We start from the raw sequence: 20,585 nt of genomic DNA on the forward strand, positions 1-20,585 counted from the left end.
CTATATTCACATGGATAAATACATTGTAATCGTTTTATTAGTAATTTATTTTCTATTATCCAATAACTCAGACTACATTAACAAAATTAAGTTGTGATTCGTTTTACAATGACCTTTTTTTCTTTCATAACAAGTTCATTGTGTAATTGTGCAGTCACAAATGGGATTAGCAATTAGAATTATTTGATTACAGTTAAACACTACCAACGTAAAGTAGTACTTCCACTGGAACTAAGACAATGATGTAATTGATGCATGAAAATTGAAATACCATTGTGGACATTTTCACATGTTCTTCCTAGTATTTTAGGGATTACGTTTTAAAATAACAAACTTTGGATTCTGGCTATTCTCAAACCAAGTACTTTTAAAGTGGATATCGGCTTCTAATATTGGGTCTAAAGTTTAAGACACCTGAAAAACAAAGAAGCACATAAGAGGACATGTTGAGAAAATGCTTTGGGTTGTGGGAATTGAGAAGATGTGGATTGATAAGGAGATCTTCTTATACAAAAGCATACAAAAGTGGAAATCTTAATTCTGTCTTTGTGGCAGAGAGTGGGAAAGTGGCTTCAGTTAATGTCAGACCAGCTGAGGTTGAGATTTAGGTTGCACTTTACAAAAACTCTCCATCAAAATCATACTGTATACCATCATAAACATGTCATAATACATGTTACTGGCAGTCAAATACAGTAATGCAACAGTGTTGTAACACAGGTGGACATTGAAGTATTTCACTAGTCAACAATCACATGCAACAAACAAGCCCAATGATGGATGGGACATCTTCGTTAAAGCTCATTCCAATGACACACTGTACTGTGCAAATGTGATCAATTTCCTCTAGTAGTGGCCTTATGTTGGGATGTACTCTTATTGTAAGTGTGATCGATCAAGTCTGTTGATGTTCTAAATGGGTTTATTCTGGAAAGAGCTGGTGACAGGAATGTGATGACTCGTTCTCAGGGAGAACATTTATTTTACAAGGCTCCACCTTGTTGGAGGGACAAGGTTGGACAGTCTTTGAGTGGAACATAGGATTCCAGGGAAGGGGGCAGAGGGAAGGGGCATATTGAGTTTGATGAGCTTATTAGTTCCACTTGATGTCCCAGAACTCTGAAGTGGCTTTCTCCGTGGCTGTGTCCACCACCTCCACCCCCTCGTTCTGATAGGGTGGCGTCGTGACCTTCTGCTCTCCCTCTGCCAAGTTAGTCAGGGCTGGAAAAACATAGCAGGTACATCATGTCATTATCACAGTGAACATAAAATAACTTAAGCGAGTCATACAATGATATCATTAGAGACCTATCACACACATCATACATGTATTTAGTTGTATGTCAGTCAATAGAATTAATGTCTGTCCTCACCAGGGTGACAGGTGATCAGAGCCTCCTCCCATTGGCCGTTGGATAGGCACTTAATTACGGGGTTCTGTGTCTGGAGGAATCCTTCTTCACAGTAGTAGCGCACCTTGGAGTTGGTCTCGTAGCGCAGACGCGACTTACCAAACACCTTGGCATTGGCAATGATGGGGGGTTGGCCACAGAAAGCTGAACAGAAATAATGAGGTTAGGAGTACAAATACATTAAAACTATACTGAGATATTGAGGACAACTTCTATGCTACACTACCGTGGTGGTTTTGGTTATGTACTCACAGGTGCCCTTCTTGCAGGTGTAGGAGAGGTGGTAATTACAGGGCACATCGCTCCAGCGCCCCCCGTCATGCCATACCATCACCACACAGTCCTCTCCAGACAGGAAGTAACTGTCCGGCTGGCCCCGGTACCAGTTCTCATACAACTGGCAGAGAAAGATGGGAAGTAGGATGAAGAAGTAGGGGAGTTTTAATAATGTTAGTTGACATTTAAAGTAGCTGAGAAGTAGTATAAGAAGCAGATCACATACCAGGAGGAGGTTATTTTTGCATCAGGTCTTACAAACCATAAGTGAGGATGTTCTGTATACCAATAGGATACCATCCCAGAGGCACGTTCATGCAAATAACATTATGTTTATGGAGAACCTAGACATATTTCATGGGTACACAGACTATGTGAGATTTACCAGAGGATTCCCGTCAGACCAGCGGAAGTCTCCCTCTATGGTCCTGTCATTCAGTCCCGTCCACTGGTACTCTCTGTACTTATCTAAAGGGAAAGAGAGAGCGCACTGTAACTTTGGGCCTGCAAACACTCGCTCGCTAGCAGATAGGGGTCAGTGTCAGTCTACAGGCCATGGGAAACAACTAAGGAATGCTAGATAATCTCCTCCATATTTCCAGACATAATACTAACACTGGCATCCAAGCCCTCCCATGTTTCACAGTAAAATGAGTGAATGGCAGGTAAAACATGAAAGAAGACAACGTTGCATCTTCTCTGGACGATACAACCTTAAACAGTCAAAGCCATCTGTTTAAACAATTGTTTTTAGTTTACAAAACATTCCTCACAGATGGTACTGGGGTTACAGAGGGTTCATTGCGCATTCAGTTTATGCATTTTGGGACTGTAAGTTCTGTTCACACTGAATAAAGCTACGACAAAGAGTTCAATTAACACATTTCCCCATTTAAATGTTTGAATTACACCGTTTTAACAATCCACGGATGAGGGTTACAGAGGTCAGGTTATGCAGAGCACTTGGAGCTGTCTGTTACAAGATCAATGACATGTTTTCAGGTCCGCTGTACCATTAATGTAGTCCTGTTCCTCAGGGGTCATGACCGAGATCAGATGACCGCCACACATACGACAGTGCTGCTCTGCCACCTCCCAGCCCTGGCGCTTGGTGAAATGTCGGTAACAGAAGCCCATGAACTTTTCCCAACCCGGCTCACACACCTCCAAGTCTGACCAACATGACGAAGAAGAGGTTAGATGCACACAGAGGAGACAAAAATATACACAAGGGGGAGTGATATGTTAATTGTTTTAACATCTTTGAGAAAACAAAACATGAAATCTGTTACTGTACCTGTCTGGCACATGTCTCCTCCATAGGTGTGCAAGCAAAGGCACTTGGTTGAAGACCCACTGTCAACACATGTTCCCCCGTTATAACAAGGATTCTCATGGCAGGAATCTGAGACAAAGGTAGGAGAGAACAACTATTGACACCAATGTAAATGCAGTAACAACGTATCTAAAATATTGTTGGTGTGTGTGTGTGTTCCATTTTTGAATCCCCTCTTTATAGTGTCAAAGTAAAGGACAGATATGATGGGATCACTTTATTGTTGATTTACATGGGAATTTATTTGACTGCCACTGGAGGGAGCAATTATACCAACAGTACTCATCATCAGACTGACTGACTATAGAGTTCAGTTTACAGAAAATATAATTTGACCTATTCAAGCCGCTGTGCTGAGGAACTTTTAGACATAGGTGACCTTTTCAAATGTTTTCAGCACATATGCTTCCATGCTCTTTTTTACCATGCCATTTTGTCAATGCCCCCATGTAGTCTTTAAAAATATATATTTTTTAAATCATCACTGTATGTCTAATAAATCACTGTGTTTATTTCATGAAAATAAGTCCCTGAGTCTCCTTTTGCCATTAAAATGCCCAGTATGATTGTGTGAGCGTGTTGATACAAATTGAAATATATTTACATATACAGCCCTGCTTGGCGGATATGATTGTCTAGACCAGGGGTGGGAAACTCCAGTCCTCAAGGGCCTGATTGGTGTCACACCTTCTCTTCATCCCTAGCAAACACAGCTGATTAATCAAATTGCATTCTAAACAAAAGATCATGATTAGGTGATTATTGGAGTCAGGTGTGTTAGCAGGGGCTGGGGAAAAACTGTGACATCAATCAGGCCCTTTAGGATTGGAATTTCCCACCCCTGGTCTAGACTCTAGAGCCCCTTCAAAGTAAGAGGATACATATGCAAATAAAAGATGACTGGTCATTGGTCAGAATAATCAGATCAGATTGTGATGTTATGCTGTGGGCCAAAAACTCCCACCCACCTGAAAAGGTTTATTCCTTTTCAAAAAGCTCTTCCACTAAAATGGAATTATCATAATTTTTTACAATTTCAGAGTGTTATTTTGACCTAATAGTGTGGAAATATCATTACAAAAAAACAGGAAATCATGTTTTGACTGCACTGCCCCTTTATTTATTTTTGTTTTGGCTCTGTACTCCAGCACTTTGAATATATACAATGAATGTGAGCTTAAAGTGCAGACTTTAAGCTTTAATGTAAGGGTCATCTCGTCAATATAGGGTGAATTTACAGCACTTTCTGTAGATAGTCCCCCCACTTTAGGCAACCAAAAGTATTTGGACAAATTCACTTGTGTATTAAAGTTTAGTATTTGGTCCCATATTCCGAGCACCCAATGACTAAATACAGTACATCAAGCTTGTGACCCTACAAACTTGTTGGATGCATTTGTTTTGGTTGAGTTTCAGATTATTTTGTGCCCAATACAAATGAATGATAAATAATGTATTGTGTCATTTTGGAGTCACTTTTTCTTTGGGGGGGGGTATGTTATCTATGTCTCTGTAACTTTCTCAGTCATCATCATTCACAATTCATTCATGGTTATCCGTAATCATGGTAGCATCCACATGAATGTAGAAGTGGTTAGAATTTCATAGTCGTTGCATCATTTCAAATCCAAGGTGGCGGAGTAGAGCCAAGACAAAAACAAAAAATGTCACCCTCCGAATACCTTTGAAGCTCACTGTATATTATGTTCCCAATCCTTTGCTGCTATGAACAGACACAGCTCCTCCTGCTGTGTGTTTACCTCCAACAGAAACAATGATAATCCCCTTCTTTTGCTGAGTCAGTTGTTTACTCTGACTGCCATGTGAATGCATTTAAAAAAAACTTTCTAATGACTAAGCAGAGTGGGGGAGGCATGAGACCATAAAATAAATACAAGAGTCAAGTGAGTAATTTAAGGTGAGGTATATGGTAGAAACTATGCAATTATGATTTGCATTAACACATGCATTCAAATAATTGTCATGGTTTGAGTTACATTGAACGTTACCTGAAATGTTCCCAAATCTTGGAGTAGTAGGAATGGTAATCAGTTTCTCCTCATCAACGTCCTTTGGATATAGGGGTGCTGCCGTCGTAGTCTGGTCATCGTAGTCCTCTGTGGTGGGCGTCGGGCTGGGGGTCTCCTCAGGCTCATTAGTGAGTGGAGTAAAGGAGTCAGGGTCCTCAGTGAGTGAGGTCTCCCCACTGTACTCCAGTTTCACATCAGCCCGGGACTCTTGGGGTATGGTGGGGGAGGGCAGGGGGGTCTGGGACAAGTCAGAGAGCAGCGTGATTTCCATATCAGTAGAAGGCGCATCTGTGCTCGACTCAGGCTCGCTTTCATCTGTGCTGTTTACAGTTGTGCCATTGATGGGAATGACAGTTTCATTCATGTATGGGACTTCTGGTTCAAGGATCCCTGAGCTTTCTCCAGATTCAGCAGATTCAGAGTGCTCCTCGTCTGATCCTGATCCTAGGCCGGACTCCACCTCCTCTTGGCCACTCACCTCCTGGTCACTGTCCTCATCTCCACTCACCTTCAGATCACTCTCCTTGCCTCCACTCGCCTCCTGACCACTCTCCTCATCTCCACTCGCCTCCTGACCACTCTCCTTGCCTCCACTCGCCTCCTGACCATTCTCCTTGCCTCCACTCGCCTCCTGACCACTCTCCTTGCCTCCACTCGCCTCCTGACCACTCTCCTTGCCTCCACTCGCCTCCTGACCACTCTCCTTGCCTCCACTCGCCTCCTGACCACTCTCCTCTTCTCCACTCACCTCCTGACCACTCTCCTCTTCTCCACTCACCTCCTCACCAGAAGCTGTCTCTGGGGTAGTAGTTTCGACTACTTCTGGGACTTCACCCAACCCCTCTTGCTCCACCTTCTCCAGCCCTTCCTCCAGGGGTTCAAACCCAGATGGAACGCTGGATTCTGGGATGACGGTTATGAAGTCACCTGGGGAGCTGGCCCCTGCTTCCACGGAACGCTGGGTCGGGGGGGAATAGGTTATAGGTATGGGGGATGTCAAAAGGGTAATGTCAAGCATTCCCTTGTGGACCCCAGAGGCTTCACTAGAGTCAGTGTCATAAATAACTGTAAGGACTTCGTCAGTTGGAACTGAACTCAGGTCAGTGTGCTCATCCTGGTCAGTGGAACCATTGGAAACTTCTGGTAATGAGTCCACTGTGCCTCCTGCCTCCTGCTCCACATGGTCATCTAGGGTAGAGGAGTCGGGTGACGTGACACCAGACTGCTCCTGAGTGGGGTCATAAGCTGCCAGGAAACAGATCACAAACATTATTCAAGCCTACAGTTAGTGTAACCCTGTCCACACTTGAGTGTTCAACTCTTTAAAAAAAATGTAGCACACATTACATATGCACAAATGTTTTATGTCATTTAATAAAGTCTTCTGGTCAGGCTCCGTAGACGGGCACATCGCCCACCGCTCCCGAGTATACTACTCGCCAATGTCCAGTCATTTGACAGCAAGGTAGACGAAATCCGAGCAAGTGTTGCCTTCCAGAGAGACATCAGAGATTGCAACATTCTCTGTTTCACAGAAACATAGCTCACTTGGGATACGTTATCATAGTCAGTACAGCCACCTGGTTTCTTCACGCATCGCGCCTACAGAAACAAACATCTCTCTGGTAAGAAGAAGGGCGGGGGTGTATGCCTTATGATCAACGAGTCGTGTTGTGATCATAACAACATACAGGAACTCAAGTCCTTTTGTTCACCTGATCTAGAATTCCTTACAATCAAATGGCGACCGCATTATCTACCAAGAGAATTCTCTTTGATTATAATCACAGTCGTGTATATCCCCCCAAGCAGACACCTCGACGGCCCTGAAAGAACTTCATTGGACTCTGTGTAAACTGGAAACCACATATCCCGAGGCTGCATTTATTGTAGCTGGGGATTTTAACAAGGCTAATCTGAAAATAAGGCTCCCTAAATTTTATCAGCATATCGAATGTGCAACCCGGGCTGGCAAAATCCTGGATCATTGTTATTCTAACTTCCGCGACGCATACAAAGCCCTCCTCTCGCCCTCCTTTCGGCAAATCTGACCACTACTTCATTTTGTGGCTCCCAGCCTATAGACAGAAACTAAAACAGGAAATGCCCGTGCTCAGGTCTGTTCAACGTTGGTCTAACCAATCTGATTCCACGCTTCAAGATTGCTTCGATCACATGGACTGGGATATGTTCCGGATAGCATCGAACAACAACATTGATGTATACTCTGATTCGGTGACCGAGTTTATTAGCAAGTGCATCAGTGATGTTGTACCCACTGCTGCTATTAAAACCTTCCCCAACCAGAAACCGTGGATTGATGGCAGCATTCGCGCAAAACTGAAAGCGCAAACCACTGCTTTTAATCAGGGCAAGGTGTAACGTTCGTCGCTGGAATGAGGTGAGCACCAAAGCGCAGCGTGGTAAGTGTTCATCATTATGTTTAGTAAACAGAGAACACTCAACAAAATAACAAAGGAGAACGAAAATGAAAAAGTTCTGTAAGGTGACATACACATAACAGAAAACAATCACCCACACCACACAGGTGGGAAAAGGCTACCTAAGTATGATTCTCAATCAGAGACAATGAACGACACCTGCCTCTGATTGAGAACCATACCAGGCCAAACACAAAACCACAACATAGAAAAAAGAACATAGACTACCCACCCAACTCACACCCTGACCATACTAAAAACAAAGACATAACAAAAAAAAGGTCAGAACGTGACACAAGGCGACTGGAAACATGACCGAATACAAACAGTGTAGCTATTCCCTCCGCAAGGCAACCAAACAAGCTAAGCGTCAGTATAGAGACAAAGTAGTGCCGCAATTCAACGGCTCAGACACAAGAGGTATGTTGCAGGGTCTACAGTCAATCACGGACTACAAAAAGAAAACCAGCCCCGTCGCAGACCCCGATGTCTTGCTCCCAGACAAACTAAACAGCTTCTTTGCTTGCTTTGAGGACAATACAGTGCCACCGACACGGCCCGCTACCAAAACCTACGGGCTCTCCTTCACCGCAGCAAACGTGAGTAAAACATTTAAACGTGTTAACCCTCGCAAGGCTGCCGGCCCAGACGGCATCCCTAGCCGCATCTTCAGAGCATGCGCAGACCAGCTGGATGGTGTGTTTACGGACATATTTAATCAATCCCTATCCCAGTCTGCTGTTCCCACATGCTTCAAGAGGGCCACCATTGTTCCTGTTCCCAAGAAAGCTAAGGTAACTGAGCTAAACGACTATCTAGCACTCACTTCCGTCATCATGAAGTGCTTTGAGAGAATAGTCAAGGATCATATCACCTCCACCCTACCTGACACCCTAGACCCACTCCAATTTGCTAACCGCCCCAATAGGTCCACAGACGGCGCAATCGCAATCACACTGCCCTAACCTATCTGGACAAGAGGAATACCTATGTCAGAATGCTATTCATTGACTACAGCTCAGCCTTTAATACCATAGTACCCTCCAAACTCATCATTAAGCTCGAGACCATGGGTCTCGACCCCGCCCTGTGCAACTGGGTCCTGGTCTTTCTGATGGGACGCCCCCAGGTGGTGAAGGTAGGAAACAACATCTCCACCCCGCTGATTCTCAGCACTGGGGCCCCACAAGGGTGCATTCTCAGCCCTCTCCTGTACTCTCTGTTCACCCATGACTGCGTGGCCATGCATGCCTCCAACTCAATTATCAAGTTTGCAGATGACACTACAGCGGCAGGCTTGATTACCACTACAGGGAGGAGGTGAGGGCCCTCGGAGTGTCGTGTCAGGAAAATAACCTCACACTCAACGTCAACAAAACAAAGGAGATGATCGTGGACTTCATGAAACAGCAGAGGGAGCACCCCCTATCCACATAGATGGGACAGTAGTGGAGAATGTGGAAAGTTTTAAGTACCTCGGCGTACACATCACGGACAAGCTGAAATGGTACACCCACACAGACAGCGTGGTGAATGAGGTGCAACAGTGCCTCTTCAACCTCAGGAGGCTGAAGAAATTTGTCTTGTCACCAAAAACACTCACAAACTTTTACAGATGCACAATCGAGAGTATCCTGTCAGGCGGTATCACCGCCTGGTACGGCAACTGCTCCACCCACAACCGTAAGGGTCTCCAGAGGGTAGTGAGGTCTTCACAACGCATCACCAGGGACAAACTACCTGCCTTCCAGGACACCTACAGCACCCAATGTCACAGGAAGGCCAAAAAGATCATCAAGGACAACAACCACCCGAGCCACTGCCTGTTCATCCCGCTATCATCCAGAAGGCGAGGTCAGTACAGGTACATCAAAGCTGGGACCGAGAGACTGAAAAACAGCTTCTATCTCAAGGCCATCAGACTGTTAAACAGCCATCACTAACATTGAGTGGCTGCTGCCAACATACTGACTGAAATCTCTAGTCACTTAATAATTAAAAATTGGATGTAATAAATGTATCACTAGTCACTTTAAACAATTCCACTTTATATAATGTTTACATACCCTACATTACTCATCTCATATGTATATATTGTACTCAATACCATCTACTGCATCTTGCCTATGCAGTTCAGCCATCGCTCATCCATATATTTATATATACATATTAATAAGAATATTCTTATTAATTCCTTTACACTTGTGTGTATAAGGTAGTTGTTGTAAAATTGTTAGATATTACTGCATGGTCGGAACTAGAAGCACAAGCATTTCGCTACACTCGCATTAACATCTGCTAACCATGTGTATGTGACCAATAACATTTGATTTGATTTGATTTAAAAGAGAGTCGCACAGTCTATATACTGTACAAGCTTCCAGTAATTTATTGGGTAAACCACCAACGTTTCGGCATCACTGTGCCTTCTTCAAGGTAATGTCATGAATGCTTGAAGCAGGTTATGTAGACATTCACGTTCAAGCATTCATGACATTACCCTGAAGGCAAAGTGATGCTGAAATGTTGCTGGTTTATCCAATAAGTTACTTGGAGCTGGTATATAGTCTGTGCGACTCTCTTTAAAAAAACACTTTTTTTTATAGCCTATAATTTTATAGCCTTTTATAGAGTACCACACTCCATCCCACTGCTGTCTTGGCTCTGAAGCTAAGCAGGGTTGGTCCTGGTCAGTTCCTGGATGGGAGACCAGATGCTGCTGGAAGTGGTGTTGGAGGGCTGGTAGGAAGCATGCTTTCCTCTGGTCTAAAAAAATATCCCAATGGCAGTGATTGTGGATAGTGCCCTGTGTAGGGTGCTGTCTTTCAGATGGGACGTTAAACGGGTGTCCTCTCTGTGGTCACTAAAGATCCCATGTCACTTATCGTAAGAGTAGGGGTGTTACCCCAGTGGCTAAATTCCCAATCTGGCCCTCATAGCCACTTTATCATGCCCAGCTTCCAATTGGCTCGTTCATCCCTCTCCTCTCCCCTGTAACTATACCCCAGGTTGTTTCTGGAAATGAGAATGTGTTCTCAGTCAACTTACCTGGTAAAATAAGGGCTACATCAAATTAAATGAGTACAATTTACTCGCCGTTAGTCAGCACCTCCACCACATTTTTTGGGGGTGCGCCAGCTCATGCTTTTTATGTCATTCAATACCATTAAATATTTACTGCACTAAATCTTCAGTACATTACATAAAGAAAAGTGTAAAAAAAAAAAACGACACAAAAAGGCTTCTCTATGGACTCACCATATTCAGAGGTAGGGATCAGTTCATAGGGGTCCATCTCCACTGGGCTTAGGGTAGCCAGGTCTCCTGACTCAGCAGTAGCAGAGCCACTGTTCTCCCCTGTCTGGAGGACCAATGAGTCCAGTGATGTGGTATGCTCCTCAGGGAGAAGGACACTGGCACTGTGGTCCACAGAGTTGGTTCGGTGGTATTCAGGTGTGTTCTCCCAGTATGGAGGCTGAGTGGTGGACTGGTCAGGGAAGAGCTCCGTTTCCTCATGAGGTGAAGTGGAAGATACAGATGTATCCTCGACACCCCCAGTGATGGCTCCCTCAGGCCTGATGGACCCTCCTGAGAGGTCATAAGAGGTGCTTGGGTAGACCGGGTCCGTGACATGCTCCACCTGGATGGCATGCTCATCTCCGGAGTGGTCTTCCTCAGGAGGTATGGGCAGCCCGCTTTCCAGTTGCTCCTCTGGAGAGCTGTCAGAACTAGTAGTGGCTTCAACTCCTGATACATTAGAGCCTGTGGTCTCAGAGGTAAAAGTGTAGTGTTCGGTCTCCTGGGTGATCCCTGTTTGCAGATGGCTTTCCTCTGAAATACCATACTGAGACTCACTACTCTCAGGGGTTGTGCCAGGCATGGGATGTGGATCACTGGACCTGTCCACCTCCTCATATGCTGTGGTGGGCACGGGGGCCTCCAGAGCAGTCCCTGGTACACTCTCTATAGAGGGCTCTCCTGATTCCATGTTTGACTCTAACGAGGGCTGGTAGGGATCGGGGATACCAATGTTGTCTTCATGAGCAGTTGTAAGATCATCTGATTCATAATTTGTCTCGGGAGAAGGTGGATACAGTGTTGGGTTTGCATTCAGCTCATCATAGGGTGTGACTGGGTAGTTTGAATCTAAGTTTACCTCCTCAGGGGCAGGCTGATATGATTCTGGGTTGCTGACCTCTTTCACCAGCTGCCGGGTGTCCTCTGTGGGCTCTAGGTCTTGGGGGAAGGATGTGGGGGTGAATGAGTCTTGGGGTTCAACCGGAAAGGGTAGCTCCTCGTGATAGACTACAGTAGGGCCCGGGCCATCGACAGCCCCCTGCTCCTCTCCAGGCTGGTCTGGGTACTGCTCCCCATGATGAACCCCCTGTTCCTCTCTGTGCTGCCCAGGCACAGCCTCCTGCTCCCCTCCGTCCTCCTTGATGTACACCTCCTCAGTAACACCCCCCTGCTCCTCTCCGTGTTCTCCAGGAACAACCCCCTGTTCTTCTCCATGCTCCCCAGGGACAGCCCCCTGCTCTGGGTACTGCTCTCCAGGGACAGCCCCCTGCTCTGGGTACTGCTCCCCAGGGACAGCCCCCTGCTCCTCTATATGCTCTGATGGGTGCTGCTCCGCTGGAATAGGGAGTGCAGTCAGGTAGCCCTGAACTTCTTCGCTCATCACCTGCTCCGTCACCTGACCCAGGCTGAATTCCTCCAGAGGTTCAGACAGCGTCACAATGTCCTGGCCGATGTCCTCTGGCTCTGTTGCCAGGTAATCATGGGGAGATTCGGTGTGAGTGTTGCTGTTGCCTGTCAGATGCAAGGGCAACGAATCCAAGTTAGGCCAGAGGATGAGTTAGAATACCGTAGGAACTGCGTTGGGATGTCACTACTGAAGCCCAGCAATACTTTCAAAACCTCTTACCTCGGAAGCAGTAAGTGTCATGGCGAGTGTGTGCCTCTGGAAAGCCTGTCTGGTTCAAATGGCGATAGACAGTCCTGACCCCAGGCTCCCCTCCACCACAACGCTCCCTGGGAGTGACAATGGGGTAGCGTACACTCCCATCAGCCAACCACCCCGGGCTGCAGGCATTCAGTCCGTCATTCCAGGCTGCATACAGCTGACCTGTGGTAGCCAGCTCTGCTCCCTGAGCCAGACAATAGGCCTTAGCTTCCCACAGGGTGAAACTTCGGGGGGAAGAGCCATGGAACACTTCCCCTGTAGACATGGAGGGAGAAGTCAGGTTGTAATAATCTGCACTTGATCAAATTTATGAAACACTCCAATAAATAACATATTTTCCTACCCTCTATGTTCTCCACATAACAGTATACATCGTACAGCTCATCAGGTTCCAGCAGCCCATAGTTCCTCACTCCAGGATGCCCGTCCATGTCTCCAAAACATCCCTCTCGTGGCATCTGGATGGGATATCTGTGGAGAAGAGTGTTGATATCACATAGTGTTATACAACTGTTTTAACAAAGGGGAAAGTCTATTGAAGTGGATGAAAACATCTCTCTATCTGTGTCCACTTGATATGAGAGAACATTCACAGTGGTCTTTTATCTGCCTGTGGCCCTTACCTCACTGAGTGGTCTGAGAGCCAGCCCGCATCACACCGCTCATAGCCACTGTGGTAGGCTGCCAAGAGCTGCTCTGGGGTGGCGATGTGAGCCCCGATCTCTTCACAGGCGTCCCGGGCCTGCGCAAAGGTAAAGGCATAGCGACTGGAAGCATCCCGGTAGTGGAACACCACCCCTGTTGAAGGTCCACAGTCTTGCCGTTATTTCAGATTCAGTATTTTGTGTGAACTACAGCTACATTCACAAGCATAGGCTATATCTTATTCATTAGGTTATAAACTGCTCTAGTCTTGCCCATTCACCCTCTGAATGGCACACATACACAATCCATGTCTCAATTGTATCAAGGCTTAAAAATCCTTCTTTAATCTGAGTCTTCCCTTTCATCTACACTGATTGAAGTGGATTTAACAAGTGACATCAATAAGGGATCATAGCTTTCACCTGGATTCACATGGTCAGTCGATGTCATGGAAAGAGCAGCTGTTCTTAATGATTTGTATACTCAGTGTAAGTGGTAATGTACAGTCAGTGTCTATGCTGTGTTTTATAGGACATTCTCTGTCTCTCCTAGAACCATCCTGTGACTGACAATTCTGACTGGCTCACTGCCTGCTGAGATACAAGCATTGAGACACACACTCCTGAGTTGTTACTGTCATAGGTCAGGAACTCTGGCTTATCCCCAACATCTATGACTTCAACCCCTGGCCTCACCTTTGACCTTGACCTGAGCCACACCGTCGGCATCCTCCAGGCCCTGCTGCACCTCACAGCGGTAGAAGCCAGAGTCGTTGTACTGCAGGCCATCCAGCCTCAGGGTGAGGTCGGCCGGGGAGGAAGCGTAATGGAGCAGGGAGGCTCTGTCCTTGTAGGCCTCGCTGACCTTCACCCTGTCCCCTCGGGCCACAAGGATCTCAGTCTCGTGCCCCTGGGACAGCATGCTCCACTTGACCCTGGGTAGGGAGAGGACGGCGTGGCGGCCATTCATGTTGGGGGGCGGGTGGGACAGAGACACCAGGCAAGGTAGGGTAAGAGAGCCCCCCAAGACAGCAGATAAGGGAGGGGTCGTAGGGATGGTCACCTGTAGGAGTCTGGAGTCATCTGGAGAGAGCAGACCAAAGGGGTTCAATTGCTGACTTTATACAGTCAAAAAGTTCACAGGTTGTCTCAGGTTGCAGTTGATGTCATTTGTTAAAGTCTGGAACCCATTTAAGTCTTGCCAGTTGCCATTTGCCGTCATGGTGTTGTTGAAACAAATACTGGATGAGATACTTCCTCTTCAGACCTGTGCACATCAGTTAACCTTGATTTTTGCCATTAAAGTCACACCATCTAAAATAGTTTCCAGAGTGTGTGTCAGCAAAAATGATGAATGACCGGGGAGTGATTAGAAAGTGCCCCTATACCCTTAGAAGTTAAATGTCAGAGATCATTGAATGGATGTCAGTATAGCCGAGGCTGACGGAGGGTGGTCACGCACCTGAGGCTTGGCTGGGGGTAGAGGAGGACGGTAGGATGAGCAGACAGATGGCACACAGCAGCAAAGACAGGAGCATCTCCAATCTGCAATAGAGAGAAGTAGAGAGGTGGGGGGGGAGAGAGAGACACAAAGAGATAAAGACATTATCATTATTGTGAAAGCTTAATAGACAAATGGAGAAGTGCTGTAGAGAAAGTGAGAAGAGGCAAAGAGGTAGGGATGACTCCCTCAATAACTCTCAGAGGGTCCTGTGGCCTCTTTGGATACCTGGAGACAAGATAAGACATTTACAAATATTGATTCATGCTTACAGTCATTCATCAACCTCAGAGTATATTACTAGACAGTGGCAAGTGGCCAGCTTTCACCAACCACCTCAGCCGCTACGACAGTAAAGTAAAAGCCGTGGCTAAGATCTCAGCGCTGTCATTTAGCAGAGACCTTGAGAACGGATAGGATGGTGTGTTAATCCATCACATGCAACGTCAGTCCTGATCAAGCTGAAGTCCTTTTGAAATAACAAATATTCATTCTTCATTTTGACAAATTGATTTGTATGACAAGTATGAGGGATTGTTCTTTAGTTCTGCAGAATTTTGTTGAGCTTCCAATAAGTTAATTGATGAGTCTATGGATGTCTTTGTGGGGTTTTGTGTTTTGCATGTGTATATAAATCTCTTTAAGTCAGATTGTGTGTGTGTGTGTGTGTGTGTGTGTGTGTGTGTGTGTGTGTGTGTGTGTGTGTGTGTGTGTGTGTGTGTGTGTGTGTGTGTGTGTGTGTGTGTGTGTGTGTGTGTGTGTGTGTGTGAAGTAGCTGTGCACTGCATGTGCCTTTTTGCATCAGTCAACTAAAGTGTGTTAGAGAGTAACTGTCTATGTGGCCTTGGTGTTATCCAGCTGGCATGAGTCAGCCTTTGAGAGCTCTCGAGTGTGAGCAGAATTCTGATGTCCCACAAATTCCCCCAGGATGGCATGGCACAAAGCCCTTTCTCCAACTCCACTGCTTTATCATCGTTATATCCCTTTTAGCAACCTAAATGTTAAATCCCAACCACCCCCACCCCATTAACATTACCCACGCACCAAAGACACACAGACACAGCTACACATTTCCCCCACTGACTCGATAGGACCGCCACATTACCCATTCTGAGCAGGCCACTGTATTCAAATAAGCAGTGCGCTTCTTAGAAGGTGCAAAAATGTAACGTGAATAGAGTCCCCCCCACAGGATGTCTTGGTGAATGATCTGCGCAGTCACGCTGCAAACCCAGTGCACTGGGTACTTTAGTGATCACTCACAATTAGAGAACACCTTCCTATTATTGATCAGACCCCTTTTGCCCTCAGAACAGCCTCAATTCGCCGGGGAATGGACTCTACTAGGTGTCAAAAGCGTTCCAAGTTGGCTGGATGTCTTTTGGGTGGTGGAACATTCTTCATACACACGGGAAACTGTTGAGCGTGAATAACCCAGCAGCGTTGCCGTTCTTGACACAAACCGCTGCGCCTGGCACCTACTACCATACCCCGTTCAAAGGCGCTTAAATCTTTTGTCTTGCCCATTCACGCTTTGTATGGCAAACATACACAATCCACGTCTTCATTTTCTCAAGGCTTAAAAAGCCTTCTTTAATTAACTTATCTCCTCCTCTTCATCTACACTGATTGTCTACACGTCAATATGGGATCATAGCTTTCACCTGGATTCACCTGGTCAGTCTATGCCATGGCCAGAACAGGTGTTCTTAATGGTTTGTACACTACAGTACATTGCCTTTATTCAAATGCAAGTCTAACTTCGGCTATATAGTCAATGTGAATGATTTATTCAACCTAAACTATCTCGCACAGTAGGTGGCATTCATGTATCATCAGGCCATTTATCTTTATAATGACTATTCTATCTGCTGATATATCCCTGTAGTTCAAATGTCTTGATGTCCTAAAGTTTGTCTAAGGAGGAAGTGATGAAATGTCTACTGACAGCCCACAGTAGATTGTTGATTTATTGTAAACGTCACATCCATACCCTTTATTCTTTTTTACAAGCTATTTTACAAGCAACCAGTGATGAGGTTAGAGGAGGAGAATCTCAACACTACATTTCCTGTCTGGATTGTTGCTTCCCTTTTATATAGAATCTTGATATTTTGGAAAATCACATCAGGAACTGGAATCAAGAACTAAATTCACTCAAAATCAAGGCAGTAATTATTGTTGGTTTTGTAGTAATCCGACGGCGCTTTATGATCAATTACCCAAAGTTCCAGTGTAAAACTCTGTTTTCAAAGTTTGAAGTTCAGTGACCTGTTGCATAATATAAACTGTAAATCCATTAGTAAACATGGGGGTTGTCAGAGTGTGATCTCGACTAGTACAGTAGAGGAGTGGTGATGATAGAAGAGTGGGTCAATTGCACATGAACGAAACTGTCTGGAACCTGTGAAGAACATCATTGGGTAAATCATCCACATCATAACTGTCGGTTGAAATGAAATTGGGGAGCTGATGGATCTGTGGCAGTATCCATAACAGTAGATGGTGAGAATGTGGACAAGCAAATGAACCGTCATCCTGTCAGCCTTCCCTCCCCTACTTGTCTCAGCTCCGGTTTCTAGGAGAATGAAGTCTTTTTTGTCCGGTTCCTCAATTTACCCTCCATTCAATCTTCCTCAATCCTTTGACTGTTAATGAAGTATATAAGCAGACAGCACTGATATGTGTTCATTTCTCCCAACACCCAAAACATCCCCCCCAATATCCACACACACACAAATAAACCCCAAAATGATCGATACAGACCGATCCAACCGTTCCTCGAGGGCATTTTACTGCTATCGATAATAATGATAAGTAGCCTTTACTAGAGGAATGTGAAGTTTGAAATTAAACGGCACAATGGTAGCCACAACATTCAAAGAGATATAAGTCGTTTTAAGTGTAATATAAAACTAGTGCACATTAATGTTGTAAACTTACCGTTCAACTTATCATGATAATTCAGTAAATGTATCATGATATGGATTTTTGTTCATACAGCCAAATTCTCACACACACACACACATAAACACACGGAAACATACACACGCACACACACACACACACACACACACACACACACACACACACACACACACACACACACACACACACACACACACACACACACACACACACACAGTAGTTTTCTTCCCTGCTGTGTTGGGCACATGACCCTTAGCCACAACCACATTTCCATACTCCAAGGAGAGAGGGAGAGGGCTTCCTCTGGGGAGAGAGAGAGGGGAGGATGCATCCCAGGCAACCTCAGACATGCATCACAAGTGGCTGGAATAACCAATGACTTCACCTTGGTCTGACCAAGAAAGGTAATTTCAGGCTGAAGGACTGCAGTATACAGTGTGTGAGTGTGGAAGTACCTCTGTAAGTGGACTTATGCTTTCTTGAACTGAATCAATGAGGGTTAGTAACAGATTATTACTATTTTGGCTTATGTAATGGTATGATACGTCATTTTTTGTGGTCAAATAGAATGAGATACTGTGAACATCAACACACACACCTGACACACACAGCCTCTCTCCTCTGTAGCTTATCAAACACCAGCTGTCCTAGTCATTATTTTCGACACACACCACCACCTCTGCCAGTCTGCCACCCTCCATTACCCAGCCTCGTTCCACCCCACCACCACACCCACCCTCCAATCCTGCCTCACGTTACCTCGAATGACTCCATCTGCCCATCTCTAGGGGCAACCCATACCCCCTCACAGGCCCGGGCTGGCAGGAAGCAAAGTTGGGGAGGGGGGAGGGGGGAGAAAGAAAGGGGCTATGAGGGAGAGAGAGATAGGGGGACAAAACTGTACAGAGTGCACTAAGAGAGGAGAAAGACAGAGACAGAGAGAAAAAGTCAGCAGGAAGGAAGCTTTGGTGTGATTCAGCAGTGCCCCTCCAGCAGGGCAGGACACAACAGAAGGTCCAGCTGAGGAGTGGTTTTAGCCATATTGCTATTAGTGTTAGCCGTTAGCCACTCCAGCCAAAGGAACTGACTCATGGAGGTGGATGGGGGGGGCAGGGGCCTTGGCCCATTTGTAGCCTGTGCCACGGGCTGATTAGGCAGAAATGTAGGGCTTCTGAGCGCTTTAAGGGCTTATGGGAGACTGTCAAGGCAAACTCTGGCAACTCTCACAGGAGGTCACCAAATCAGTCCACTTTCTTCAGTCAACAACACAAAGACCTATTTAGAAACCAGTGATATCACATTTGCAATGGACAGTCACATTTGCAAGGTTAGTCAAACTGAGAAGAATAACCCAGATACCACATCATCAAAGCATCTTGTAAAAGTACAAGGCTTGTTGATATACATACTGCATCAGACAGGTCCTGATTGGGGCATAGTACTAAACGAGGTTAACGTACTGTATGGGTCGATGTTCTTTTAAATCAACACTGAGATGTCATGCGTGGAACCCAATCACTTGGAATAGCCAAAACATTGTAAGTGCCCCTTACTATGACGAAAACTAGCAAAATATATATGTTGACTGTGACAGGTGTAGAGCAATTAGCTAGCTACCTGTTCCAACGTAACTATCACTTGCCATTCCACAAAACATCTGTGTTAACCCACTCAAATATCACCTGGCATCAAAAGGTCCAAGCATTTGACACCCAGTTGTTCCCCGGGCGCCGATGACGTGGATGTCGATTAAGGCAGCCCCCTGCACCTCTCTAATTCAGAAGACACATTTCAGCTGAATGCATTCAGTTGTACAACTGACTAGGTATCCCCCTTTCCCTTTCCAGTTCAGAGATCTGTATGTCTTAATCCATATTTTTAAAGAAAGCCACTGGTATTAATGTCAATACAGTAGTTGGTTGGGGAAAATAAGCTTTATTCCCTGTCACAGAATGTCCATATGTAGCCAGTTTGGAGTACAGTACAACATGTATTTCTATAGGTACAAGTAGGCCTGCAACAACAGTGCGCATTGCCCCATGCCCCCTATGATTTACTTAATAAAATCAGTTTGGAGGGTATCCTTACACAGCACTATAGCAGGTCCAATCTGTCTGGATCCTGCTTAACTGTGCTCAGAAAACAATGCATGAGGAAATGTTTTTTTTACATTGAATAATTGGGATTGTGGGTTCAATGGTAAGTCAAAATAACTTTATATATAACAAAAACTTCCATAAAATGGTCCTTTTGACCTACAGAATAGCATTAACAGTAGGATAAAAGAGGTAATAGAAAATATTTAAAATATATATTTGACGAAAAATAGGCTGTATTATTTAAAACGTTTTTCGAAAATGTCTGTAATTTGCTCTAATTTGGGCAAAATGTATTGAGGATTTTATGTTTGACTTATACAACTAAAAAACATTTGTTGGCTAATTGATGAGCAAAACGTGTTATTTTGCGACAGAAATGTATTATTATATTTATTAAGGACATGCCAAAAATATATGATTTACAAATCCATCACCTACCTCATTTAAACGACGCACTCAAAAGATCATTTCTGTGTACCTTTGTATTTTGAAGCAGACTCGACAGGTGCAACTTCTAATAAATATTTTTCCAGCAAATTTGAATGAAATTAGACAGTGAGTTGTCAGGTACGAGGATTCCCCACGTTGAATTGAAAAAGCTAAAGAACGATTTGAGCTCCGTCCGCCAGCGAAGGAAGCAAAGTAAAGAGGGATTGGGGGGCAGAGAATTATGCACACCAAAATCTTGAACAGCCCACTTTCTTCCTCCGACAAAAGAACACTTTCCCATTTGCGGGACAATGGAGAAAGGGGGATGTGGGGGGATAACGAAAAGACAAATCAATCACTCACAAGGATGCAGGTTGAAGGAATCACTTTAAGGGAAAATAATATCAGAAGTCAATAGCCTGAATTCAAAGTTGCAAGTCAGTCTGTCAAAGCACAACTCAGGATGCTTTGCGGTCCGATAAGCAACACATGTGAAAAGCATGATCCCACACCATCTTGCAGCAGA

General features: G+C 45.1%; 1 protein-coding gene across 3 annotated transcripts; it reads right to left on the reverse strand.

Annotated features, from left to right (window-relative positions):
• Window positions 1–11: 11 nt before the first annotated feature.
• LOC118364439 (brevican core protein-like) lies at window positions 12–20,331 on the reverse strand. Of its 3 annotated transcripts, XM_035745977.2 has the most exons (15): window positions 20,069–20,331; window positions 14,565–14,647; window positions 13,799–14,185; window positions 13,082–13,256; window positions 12,802–12,929; window positions 12,420–12,713; window positions 10,754–12,304; window positions 5,833–6,299; window positions 5,034–5,292; window positions 2,986–3,093; window positions 2,702–2,860; window positions 2,074–2,156; window positions 1,665–1,809; window positions 1,374–1,556; window positions 12–1,221 (listed from the first exon to the last, which is right to left on the reverse strand). In XM_035745977.2, exons 1-15 carry the CDS (start codon window positions 20,071–20,073, stop codon window positions 1,094–1,096), a joined length of 4,155 nt encoding a protein of 1,384 aa, XP_035601870.1. In that variant the 5' UTR covers window positions 20,074–20,331; the 3' UTR covers window positions 12–1,093. The 3 variants fall into 3 exon arrangements, with proteins under 3 accessions (XP_035601870.1, XP_035601868.2, XP_035601867.2); XM_035745975.2 differs by having other exon boundaries at window positions 5,034–6,299; window positions 20,109–20,331; XM_035745974.2 differs by having other exon boundaries at window positions 5,034–6,299.
• Window positions 20,332–20,585: the final 254 nt, after the last annotated feature.

This window comes from Oncorhynchus keta, chromosome 31 (assembly GCF_023373465.1).
Source record: "Oncorhynchus keta strain PuntledgeMale-10-30-2019 chromosome 31, Oket_V2, whole genome shotgun sequence".
NCBI classification, from domain to species: Eukaryota; Metazoa; Chordata; class Actinopteri; order Salmoniformes; family Salmonidae; genus Oncorhynchus; species Oncorhynchus keta.